Below are 12210 nucleotides of genomic sequence, written 5' to 3'. Positions count from 1 at the left end.
GACTGCAACACATTCCTTCTCTAGCTCCAAACAAAACTTTAAAGCACATTGTAAATAACATATAAGGCCTTGTACTCTTCTCCCCTTCTAGCGAGGAAGTCTAACTCCAAACAGGAAACTGCTTCTCAAAGGGTTCAACGCAGAAATCCTACTAAACTCCAATCCAGTTCTCAGGAAGAGATTTAATATTTAAGTGCCAACACACTTGCCTGGGTAGAAAGGGAGCAAATACTCAAGCTTTCCTGCCCTTCAGATACCCCTTGAACGTTTCAGGCTGGGAGGGAAAAAATGCCTTTTCTAACGAACAAACCAAAAAAGTGCTTTAAAAGGTCAATCTCTAAACAGGTTCGCAGAAGATACAAAGTTGAAAATGCTACTCGGTCAAGTTTTTCGACCATCCTTCCCCCATCCCACCAGGATCTGGGACGAAAGGAGCTGGGAAAGGAGGGAAGTTCGGTGCCGAGTGGAGCTGGGCGGGGGTCAGAGTGATCGGACCGCCCCCCGCACATCCCCTCACCTTTCCCGAGACCAGGAAAAGAGGTGGACAGAAAAGCACGAGACGGGAAAAGCACCCTGGGGCCCCGCAACCAGTTTCTCCGCGAGATGAGCCAGGTGGAAGGCAGAGCGAGGAGGGGACACAGGGAGCGGGCCGTGTGACAGCGCAGGGACCGACCCCCACCCCCACCCTCTCCCCGCCGAGATCGAGAAAGGGAACCGCCTCCCCGAATCCGGAAGGTCGGAGCGGGTGGCGAGGAGCGCACTCGAGTCCCTTACCCATGCTGGGGGCTCCGGCGGGGAGCAGCCCGGCGCCCGCTGCTCCTCCTCCCGCTGCTCGCGCGGCCGCTCTGGCGGCAGGAGGCGGGCCCTCCGCTCGGCTCTAGCCCGGCTGAGCTCAGGCGGGACAAGGAGGCGCCTCCATCCGCCCGCGGCGCTCCCCGGCCAGTCCGGTCCCCACGGCCCGCAAGGAACAGGCGGCGGCTGCGGCTCCTCACTCGCTGCGGCCGGAGGGCCCTCCCCCGCCCGCCCAGCCGGCGGTTTTCCCACCCCCGGTCGCTCCTGCCACGGGGCGGGACCTGCCGGTTCGTTCTGGCCGCCGGCTCCGACGCAGAGCGCCAGCCCAGCCCCGGAGCCCGCCCCTGGCAGCTCCGTCGGCGCCTGCCGTCCTCGAACGCGACGCCAAAGAGTGAGGTGGAGACCGGGACAGAGGCCGGGAAGGTGCCGGGAGCTGGGCCGGGAGGAGGAAAATCTCGCGAGAATCCCCAGGCCTCCCTGCCCCGCCCCCGTTGCGTTTCTGCTCACCGCCGCGCTGGGGCTGCTGCCAGGTGCGGTGACGTCACGGCCGGGGCTCTCACGCCGCCCGCGTCCAGGTGCGCGGAGCGGATGAGGGAGACGAGCGGCGTAGCTGCGGTCAGTTCTCTGCCTTAGGTTCGAAGCAGCTGGGACGGGCGTTTTGTGTGGTTTGTCGCCTCCGATGGATTCAAAGAGTTTTTGCTGATAGGCAAAGTGAGCCTGGGCTGCCCCACTTTGCACTGTTGCTTTTTGCAGTATAGCAGGCTTCGGGGGACCTGAAAGAGACCGCGAGAGAGACGTGCAAGAGTACAGAGAAAGAGAGAACCCACTTTCTTTCGACCTTTAGAGACCCAGCTGCAAACAGGACCTGCGGTTTACCTTGCAAAGTTCTGTATGAATTAGAAGCATTTCTTCATCGGAAAAAAAAATCATAGGCACAGAATAAATTATTTTACAAGATTCAATTAGTGGATTCCTTTAGTTTCTGTCTGCTGAAGGCAACTTTCTAAATCCCCTTTTCTCTTTTGAAAATATAAATTGCTGCCTGATGAGGAGCAGGGCGGGATAGTCATAATTTGAAATATTGGCTGGTTTTTTTTTTCCTCGCCACAATATGAAGAAGAGCATAGGATTATTGTAATCAGACGTTAAAACGGAGCAGAACCCTATGGTCCTTGCCCCCTACCCCAACCCCCGAAACCATGTCCTCTGCCTGCCTTTCGTCTGGGGGAAACTTCAGTCAAAGAATAAGTTTAATCAGAGAAGTGAGAAACGGGGAAACAAAAGAAAACAGTCAAAGGAGACTAAAAAATAATAATGTAGTCATTAGGCATAGTCAAGGACCTTTATTCTTCCTCAAGGGCTATAGATAATATTCTGAGCTATATCCTGTGAACTGTGTTATAGATACTGGAACAGGCGGAGAAGTGAACTGCGTGATGACCAGAATGTGTATACATATACACATTCAGCCAAATTTTTTCTCCTACTGTTGAAGCAAACCCAATCCTCAGACAACAACATTTGTTGAATGCCAACTCTTGTCTAGTGACTTTTAAAGCAGTTGTGTTATTTTAAGTCTCACAATCATCCAGGCAAACCTGGATTTCTGAAACTCAGCACAACCATTCATTTTTTATGGGACTTTGGATAAATTAACCTTACTGGATTTCAGTTTCTTGAGTCTGTTGAAAGAAATCTTTACAGTGCAAAGCACAGTGTCTGGCTGATAGTGGCAACCTTGTAAATATCCATTTCCACTTATCTCCTATAGGCCTGCATTTGACATTCTTTAATCTTTTACTTCTAAAAAGACTGCATAGCATACCTTTAGAACAGAAAGTGTCAGTTATGGTCAGAGACCAATAAGGAGAAAAGAAAAAAATGTAATATGCACACCTAAAAACAAGTACATATTGGTTGTGTTGTATTGAAACCATGAAACAGAATGTGACTTTCTTCAATCAACAAATATTTATTGAGTATTGTGTTCACTGTCCCCTTGCAAGCAAACAAATAAACAAACCAAAAAACCTGAAGTCCAGCCTTTATCCTCAAAGATTTTGCAGTGTAACCAGGAAGAGAGACATGAATAGATAGTTGACAGTATGACGTGTGTGTGTAACTATGGGCAAGGCAAGCTTCCCAGGTGGCTCAGGGGTAAAGAATCTGCCTGCAATGCAGGAGAGGTGGATCCAGTCCCTGGGTCACAAAGATCCCGTGGAGAAGGAAATGGTAACCCAATCCAGTATTCTTGCCTGGGAAATCCCATTGACAGAGGAGCCTGGCAGGTTACAGATCATGGGGTCTCAAAAAAATCTAACAGGACTTAGTGACTAGACAACAACAACAAAGGCAAGCTTCAGGAGGAGGGTATAAATTGAGCTAAAGCTTGGAGGATGGCAGTAATTACAACCTGAAGGAGTCCTAGAAGTAAGGGGTGAAAGTGGAAATGCAAGGGAAATATTCTGAAATCTGTCTGACTCCTGCAAGCCATAAGAAGTTCAGTTCAGTTCAGTTGTTCAGTCGTATCCGACTCTTTGTGACCCCATGGACTGCAGCATCCCAGGCCTCCCTGTCCATCACCAACTCCCAGAGTTTACTCAAACTCATGTCCATTGAGTCGGTGATGCCATCCAACCATCTCATCCTCTGTCGTCTCCTTCTCCTCCTGCCCTCAGTTTTTCCCAACATCAGGGTCTTTTCCAATGAGTCGGTTCTTCTCGCATCAGGTGGCCAAAGTATTGGAGTTTCAGCTTCAGCATCAGTCCATCCAATGAATATTTAGGACTGATTTCCTTTAGGATGGACTGGTTGGATCTCCTTGCAGTCCAAGGGACTCTCAAGAGTCTTCTCCAACACCACAGTTCAAAGGCATCAATTCTTAAGCGCTCAGCTTTCTATATAGTCCAACTCTCACATCCATACATGACTACTGGAAAACCATAGCTTTGATTAGACTGACTTTTTTGGCAAAGTAATGTCTCTGTTTTTTAATATGCTGTCTAGGTTGGTCATAACTTTCCTTCCAAGGAGTAAGTGTCTTTAAATTTCGTGGCTGCAGTCACCATCTGCGGTGATTTTGGAGCCCCCAATAATAAAGTCTGTCACTGTTTCCCCATCTATTTGCCGTAAAGTGATGGGCCAGATCCCATGATCTTAGTTTTCTGAATGTTGAGTTTTATGCCACCCATAAGAAAGCAAACCGTTTAAACTTTGAATGAATGAAGCTGATGAGAGGCAAAAGAGGATTCATAGAAGGAAACAAAGAAAAATATAAGATATTATAGGAAGAGAACTAAATACCTTAGTCTCCAGGATCCTAGATATTTTACGAAGAAAGACCAATGAATAGAAATGAAGAGAGGGTCAAGAAAACAAACAGGAGGAGGGGAAAAAAGAACACTGGATTTGACAGTAAGGTTACCTTTGAAACTGTAACTTAAGAATATACATAACAGAATATGTAATATATATAACTGCATATATTCAGCACATATAGAACAGAAAAGTTAGAAGTCAGTTAAAGGTTTCAATTACTAAATAAGTGAAAAAGAAGTGAGGCCATAAGATGAACATATTTTCTTAACCAGAAGTCAGGTCACATAATCTGATAAGGTAAAAAAATCTACAATCCGTTCTACCCTAGAAATCTCAAGATCTGTAGTATTTTCATCAGGAACCATGTATTTGAGGAGTTTGAAAATTGAAATAAGCAAAATCACTTTGTAAATTCAGAAGGCAAAATCTGGTTGAGGTGATACTGACATACTGGATCATAAAAGAAATTGGAAGGATCAGGGAGTAGGACCATAAGGAAGGATGAGAAAACTGAAGTAAAGCTAAGAACCATCCCAGAGTTAATGCTGTCTTTTTTCTGTTTTAATAATATCTTGTTTTTCTTTGTTTGGCAGCTCTGGGTCTTTGCTGCAGCATACAGGGTCTTTAGTTGCAGCATTTGGACTCTTAGTTGCAGCATGTGGGATCTTGCAGCATGTGGGATCTAGTATCCTGACCAGGGATTGAACCTGAGACCCCTGCATTGGGAGCTCAGGGTCTTAGCCACTGGACCACCAGGGAAGTCCCAATGCTGTCTTCAAGAGGAGAAGCCAATGGAAATCCCAACAGAAGAACAAAATCTAGAAATACATTTTTTAAACTTACAAAATGGTATGTGAAACTATGTTATCAAGCTGTGAGTACTAATAAGCAAATGTTAGCAATTAATTACTACATGGAGCTCTTTTCATCTTATAAGTCTTATCACCACCCCCCAGAAGACCTTCAAAGTGTGGTACTTTATTTTATACATTTTTATATAGCTAGCACGTTGCTCAGCTCAAAACAATGCTTTCCTCAACAGTAACTATTAGTTGGATGATAGAAAATGTGATGGGATGATAATCTCATCATATATTTAGATTTAATCTCAAATACCTTTCAGCTAAGAACAAATTACCTTTTCTTTTTGCCCTTATTTCCTTTATCTTATAATGAGTTAGGTTTTATCTGACCTTACCCTTCTTTGTATTCCCAGACAAATGAACTAATACCATTCTAGTTATTCCTTTTTTTTTTCCTGCTGAATATTGACCTGGTATGAAAGAGAATATTACAATTTCTGTGAGAATGACAATTTCAACCAGTCTAATTCATGCCAAACTGCCATCATTTCTTCCCAGTGTTTTCTTAGGAGTTTATCAGAAGATATCTGTATCGAAAAATCCATCTACCTCCTTTCCTTCTGGTGAGAACTATTCTAACCAGGAAGATTATTCTGAAGAAAATTAAATTTTAACTCTCTTGTGTTATTTTTAAAACAGTCATTTAGCTCAGATCTTAAAGGCAACAAATTCTTTTTGTTTCTTTATTCTTAGTTCCAAAGTACTAGATTTCCTGGCCAGCTTTCTTATTGTTCTTGTTTTGCCTTAGCTAGTTTGTTGTATACTTAAGCACAAATTGCATCAACGTATAACCTCGATTTTTAAAAATCATTCTTTAGAAAATAATTGTAGGAAATAATAATCTCAAACGCAATGCCTATACTGTGAGGTCAGTGAAGCTGAAAAACGTCCCTGCTCAAACTGGTGACCCATCAGCTTCTGACAAATCCTGCTACTCTGTTGGCACTTTGGGGGATGTACTCAAACCTATGATGGCTCTAAGCACTTTTCATTATTGCACGTTAAGAAAAAGTTTAATTACAAATATGACAAACCCATCCAAGTGAATTATCACTTTGCAAGCTGAAAGGACCTTTTTAGTAATGTTATTTGAACTTTATTCAGATGGTGAAAGTGAAAGTGTTAATCCCTCAGCCCTGTCCAACTCTTTACAACCCCATGGACTGTAGTCCACTAGGCTCCTCTGTCCATTGGATTTCCCGGGCAAGAATACTGGAGTGGATTGCCATTCCCTTCTCCAGGGGATCTTCCTGACCCAGGGATCAAAGCTGGGTCTCCCGCATTTTAGGCAGACTTTTCGCCCATCTGAGCCACAAGAGAAGAAACTCAAAATAGGCTCTTTTGTCTCCTGATTGGGGAATTGAACCCCAGTCTCCTGTGTGACAGTCAGGGATACTCACCACTATACTAATGAGGAGAGCCTTGTCATAGATCCCCAATAACAGTCTCTTTCAAGAAGCATTACTCTTTCAGAATGTTAAAGCTAGTCTCTTTTGAAGGATCAGATATTTTAAACACTCCCAAATGACAAATATTATACATTTCCATTTTTCAAATGTCAGGCAATTCAATTGTATACACAATATCCCATGAAGAATTTCTGGCTATGAGTACAGATTCATTCAACTCAACAGACATTTAGGGATCACCGATTATAGATCAGCACCTGCTCTGTCTTAAATATAGAGGTAGAAAATATAGTCTCTGCTCTTAAAAGTGCAAATGTTGGGGAGCTTTGGTGGGGGTACATTGGAGTTGCCCAATAAGGACAAGAAAGTGTATTTGGACAGCTAGGACAAGAAGTAGGTATACTACTAAACGTCCAGGATAGCTTTTAGAGGGAGCCAGACTGGGGGAACCATAGTCAAACACAGAGAGTTCATGTGTTATGGAGGTGATCCTGAGGTCTTATCCTAGAAGTTACAGATAGTTAATGATGTACTTGAAGTAGGTGATTGCTTTGCTTTTTCAGCCACAGAAAAAAATTCTCACGTTTTAAAAAATCAAGTATAAAATATTTGGTTCTATAAGCACTGATTAAGCCCCACTACCCTTGATCAATTAATAAATAGGTTTTTCACTTATACTAAAAAAAAATAAACTAACATAATATACAAGGCACTGTGTATGCTGGGCACCGTGAAAGATATAGTGTAGCAAACATCAACTCTGCCTTTAAGGATGGATCTAGAAATGGTCATACAGAGTAAAGTAAGTCGGACAGAGAAAGACAAATATCATATGATATCACACATATGTGGAATCTACAAAAAGGATACAAATGAACTTATCTATAAGTTACAAATGTAGAAAATAAACTTATGGTTACCTGGGGGTAAGGAGAGGGAGGGAGGGATAAACTGGAAGACTGAGATTGACATATACACACTACTATATATAAAATAAATAACTAATAAGGACCCACTATATAGCAAAGGGAACACTCCTCAGTACTCTGTAATGGCCTATATGGGAAAATAATATAAAAAAGAATGGATGTATGAATATGTATAACAGATTCACTATGCTGTACACCTGAAACTAACACAACATTGTAAATCAACTATAACCCAATAAAAACTTTTTAAAAATGGAACATTGTAAAACAACTATACTCCAATAAAAATTAAAAAACAAACAAAAAAAGGAATGTGATTTCCAGCTCAGACATCTATAAGATATGCTTAACTGCTGTGAACTTTACCTCATTTCAGAGAATCTACGTTTAGAATTATCACGGCAAAAACCAATAGACTTGGTACCGTCTCGTTTTTGTCATGAGTTTAGTAATGAATTAGTATTCTTATTTAGATCTCTTTGCAAATTCTAAGCAATAAATACAAATGATCTGTTGACCCTCAACTCAGAAAATATCTATACATATCACAAGTTACTGTATCACAAGTTTCAAAAAAGGGTAGATTTTTTGAAAACAAAAATAAGAGTGATCTGTGTTTTCTTCACTTGTGAGCTTTTATAAATGACAAAGAAGGGATTTTTTTTTTAATAACCTAAAAGAATTCTCAGCAGAGAAATTCCATCTATAATCATCATCCCCTGGTCAATACCATTTCTGTGTCTGCCTAATGTGACACTAAAAGGCACTCATCAAATTATCAAGGTGTTATATTTCTATGCTTCTGCTCATCTAACCGTGAATGGTTTCTAAAACAAGAAGTAGAAACCTTATTTCAAATCTCTACTTAACCTCCTTAATGGCATAGATGACAACAAGGTTATGACCCATCTGAGACTGGAGCGTTTAAACTGCTTGCTCTGACATTATTCTGATGTCCAGGGTTAAATGCCTGCCAAAGCAAAAGAAGCTCATGAACCAAGACATTCCTCTCTGCCTATTCCTGAGAATTCACATGCTGTTCTGCCGGTTTCTGAGCCACTCCCACAACTGCCGGCAGATTCTATATGTGGCTCCTAAGCCTACCTCCATCTCCTGTGGTCAGCCGACATCACCCAGCCCAGCCTTTGCCTTTTCCCACATCACATCAATCCCTCCAGTTTATAACCAGGGAACCTGAGTCATTCTAAATGATCTGCACATCCTGCCTACCTTCTTCACACTAGAATTGATGCTTTAACAGGACTCTGTCCCCCTATTTTCTCTCAACAGTCATATCACTGCTGGGGACTCTCATAATTTTATATTTGAGTTACGTTTTCTTCACCCTTAATTTCCTAAATACCCCTCCTTTTTTTCATTGTTCCTTCCCCCCTCTTTCTATCTTACAACATATCTCTTCTAATTCTTTTACCTCCGATTGCCAATCCAGTCTGTCTGGTCTAGTCAACTTTACACAGGAAGCCTCCCAGATCTCCTAACCCTCCCTAGTCACCAAATATCTTTTCATAGAGCAATCTTAGACCTCACTGAGACTTATTGTTGCAATTTTAAGGTAACAAAGTTTTTATGCATTAATAGCATGTAATCTCAGTATATTCCTTAAAATAAATCAGTGAAATAATTTCTTGTTTTGCAATACTAGCAACGAAGGCAACATTAATAACAACCGAGGGAGTCTAACCATTTTTAAGTTTCAGGCACTGACCCATACACCTTATACCCCTCATCTGATACACTTCTTATTACAATGCTATGAATCATTGTATAATCATCCCCATTTTAAAGAGGTGGAAACTGAGACCAGTAATTCTCTTGCCTAAGATCACGAAACTATTAATGGCAGTGCCTGTGCTTGCACACAGAGCTAATTTCACAGCTAATGTTTCAGTTGATCTCAATTTGACCCCTGAGTTGTGATTTTTTGTTTGTTTGTTTGTTTGTTTATTTGTTTAAAGAGAAGGAGAAAAAATAAATAAATAAATAGGAGGAGGAAGAGAGAGAGAAAGGAATAGGAGGAGGATCTTACAGGAATCCTCCTTCCATATTTTTTTCTTTTTAATTGGAGTATAATTGCCTTACAATGTTGCATTAGTTTCTACTGTACAAAAACATGAATCAGCTATATGTATACATATATTAGGGCTTCCTTCATAGCTCAGTTGGTAAAGAATCCGCCTGCAATGCGGGTGACTTGGGTTTGATCCCTGAGTTGGAGAAAGGAAAGGCTACCCACTCCAGTATTCTGGCCTGGAGAATTCCATGGACTGTGTAGTCCATGGGGGTCACAGAGAGTTGGACACAACTGAACGACTTTCACTTTCAGTTCACTTTCATGCATACATTGCCTCCCTCTTGAGCCTCTCTCCCTCCCACCCCCCATGCCACTCCTCAGAGCTGAGCTCCCTGTGCTATATAGCAGCTTCCCACTAGCTGTCTAGTTTATGCATGGCAATGTGTGTATGTCAACACTTCTCTCTCAATTCGTCCCTCCCTCTCCTTCCCTTGCTGTGTCCACAAGTCCATTCTCTACGTCTGCCTCGCTGTTCTTGCCCTGGAAATAGATCTAAAGGATTCCTCCTTCAGGAGTCTGTTAAAGGGCCTGGAACAGAGCAAGCATTTATCGCTAATTTCTCTTCCCACTTTTACACATAATCTTTGAGCACCTACTCAGTGCCAGGAAGTGTACAAGGTGCTTGAGCAGATGGATGTAGAGAAGTGATCACAGAGATGTGGACCCGACTCTCATGGAGCTTGCGGTCTAGGGGAAGAAGCTACGGTTCCCAAGTACACAGTATAAATCTACACTATTTCTCACGTGCCACGTCCCACACCATCCCTTCCTTCTTAAATGTATTCTCTCCTTCCTCAGAAACAGTCTGCTTATGCCTCTCCTAGGACACTTGGTGTATTTTCTTTTGTATACAGCTATTATCCTACAACTTGCATTTCCTGTTTGAGGGTAATGGTCTTGAGACTGGGTCTTTTTTCTTCCCATCTTTGCATTCTTGCCAGCCATTTTTTTAAAAAAGGCTTTGCTGTGTGGCATGTGGGCATGTGGGATCTTAGTTCTCTCCAACCAGGGCTTGAACCCGTTCCGCCTGCATTATAAGTGTGGCGTCTTAACCACTGGATGGCCAGAGAAGTCCCCCTTGCCTGCCATTAACACAAGGAGGCCCTCAATGATTGTGTACTAAATTCAACAACAGAAAGACACTGTAAAATTATGTCTCTACCTCTCGAATATTTCAAATCAAGGCATTATGACTTCACCAATTCGGTCATATTCTTCTTACAAATGCTATCTTATCAATGATTTATCTGCCACTCTGTGGCAAACTTTTCCTGGACATGATTAGTCAAGATGTCATTACTTAGGTACATGCTTGACTAAGTGATCCCTTATCTTTTGCAGTAAAGACAGCTCCTTTTAAACAATTGTCATAAATTTCATGTAATTTTTACATACTAGAATTTTGGTAGGAATAATACTTTTTATAAAAAAAACTGAAGAAATATATTCAGAATAAATGCGTTCTACTTATTACAAAGTCATAGTTCTTTTTTCCTAAGAGTTATGGGGAGGGAGGAAGGAGTGAAATAAATGTTGGCTGTGTGAGATACATGCTAGAAAAATCTTAACTACCCTGTGGCTGCATCGGAGCAGCCCCTCCTGCAGGTGAAATCTCATTAGCTTCACCTTTTCACAGAAGTATATTTGTGGTTACATGCATTCGGCATTCACTTTTCAGCAGGGGACCATCACTTTCTTCTTCAAAGCTTACCTCTAACCTCTAAAAAGTATACAAAGAATGAAGAAATCTGAGCTATTACCTCACTACAAGATTGTGCTCGAAACGGTCAGGAGTCATGCCCTGCTGATTAAGAAATTAGTCACCTCCCCAGTGCAATGTCATCTCAGATCCGGAAGAAACGAGAACCGTGGTGTAGGAGATGTGCTCAGTGTTTCTGAATCTGATTAAACAATTCAATAAACATTTTACAAAACAGAAAGATGTTGCGAGCACCACACAGTAGAGTTTTGTTAAAAGACAATCGGTTCTCAAGGACCCAGGAAAACGATCTTTTATGCCATGAGAAAGAGCTTTAGAGGAATTCCCATTTCTGGTTAAGTTCACCTAAGGATCTCTCTTCCCAAATGAAAGTGTTAGAGGACCTATTTGAATATTACTTGAACTAAAATGAAAGCGAAAGGAAATTCATGACAGACACCTTGTAGAGATAGGAATTGAAAGCCCAAGAGGACACTTTCATCTGTAGGAAAAGGATCCTGAGAAAGAGGAACTCTCTAAACAAATTTATTGAAAGAGACAGACAGACACAGAAATATTGGGCAACAGAAAGACTGCAGAGAGAATCTCTCTGAAGTACTCATTCCTTCATTCATCTGTTCATTTTTAGAGGAGAATGCTTTAATCGTGATTCATGAGCTCTTATTATGATAAATTTAATGTGATAAAGTGGAGTCAAATTTATCCAGTGTAAATAAAAACTTGGCCTATTCTTAAATCCATATATTAATCACGTCCGCATTTTTATGCTTCTCTTCTGTTATGTAAAAAATGCTTGTTGTAAAAAATCCAAAAATAAAAAAAAATATGTAAAGTAAAAGCTGAAAGTCCCCCAAAATCCCCTGTTTCAGAACAAGCACTCTTTAACAGTTTTATTAACCACATTTGTATTCGTGTTCTTGCATGCAAATTCTTACATGTAAATTGTTTATAATTTACTACAGTGTAGTATAGTATAATACATAGTGTAGTGTACTATACTGCACTATGCTGTAGTGTAGTGTAGTATAACACACTACATATATTGCTTGCAACTGTAATTTTGCCACCTAATCTCACTGTATTTATT

At 41.5% G+C, this 12210-nt stretch overlaps 2 protein-coding genes across 6 annotated transcripts in view; both read right to left on the bottom strand.

The window, feature by feature from the left end:
- The window catches only part of CD2AP (CD2 associated protein), a 109627-nt gene that overhangs the window by 81140 nt on the left and 16277 nt on the right, over positions 1-12210 (bottom strand). For 3 of the 5 annotated variants that reach the window (XM_081519716.1, XM_081519718.1, XM_081519719.1), the window contains exon 1: positions 775-1003. The exons of the other annotated variants lie outside the window; for them this stretch is intronic. Coding sequence is in view for 2 of the 3 variants with exons in the window: in XM_081519718.1 (XP_081375844.1) it covers positions 775-778 (4 nt within the window). In the remaining variant the exon portion in view is untranslated. Of the gene's footprint in view, positions 1-774; positions 1004-12210 lie in introns of those variants that run through there. 5 annotated transcript variants of the gene reach the window in all.
- LOC145519017 (uncharacterized) overlaps positions 989-12210 on the bottom strand; it is a 108052-nt gene continuing 96830 nt past the window's right edge. Inside the window, exons 4-5 of the mRNA XM_081524266.1 lie at positions 1300-1565; positions 989-1225 (exon numbers count right to left, since the gene is read on the bottom strand). Coding sequence (XP_081380392.1) covers positions 989-1225; positions 1300-1565 — 503 coding nt within the window. The remainder of the gene's footprint in view (positions 1226-1299; positions 1566-12210) is intronic.

The sequence above is a fragment of the Giraffa tippelskirchi genome, chromosome 8 (assembly GCF_054371585.1).
Source record: "Giraffa tippelskirchi isolate mGirTip1 chromosome 8, T2T-mGirTip1v1.2.pri, whole genome shotgun sequence".
Taxonomy (NCBI): domain Eukaryota; kingdom Metazoa; phylum Chordata; class Mammalia; order Artiodactyla; family Giraffidae; genus Giraffa; species Giraffa tippelskirchi.
Note: the sequence above shows the minus strand (reverse complement) of the source record. Positions and strands in the feature narration are given on the sequence as shown.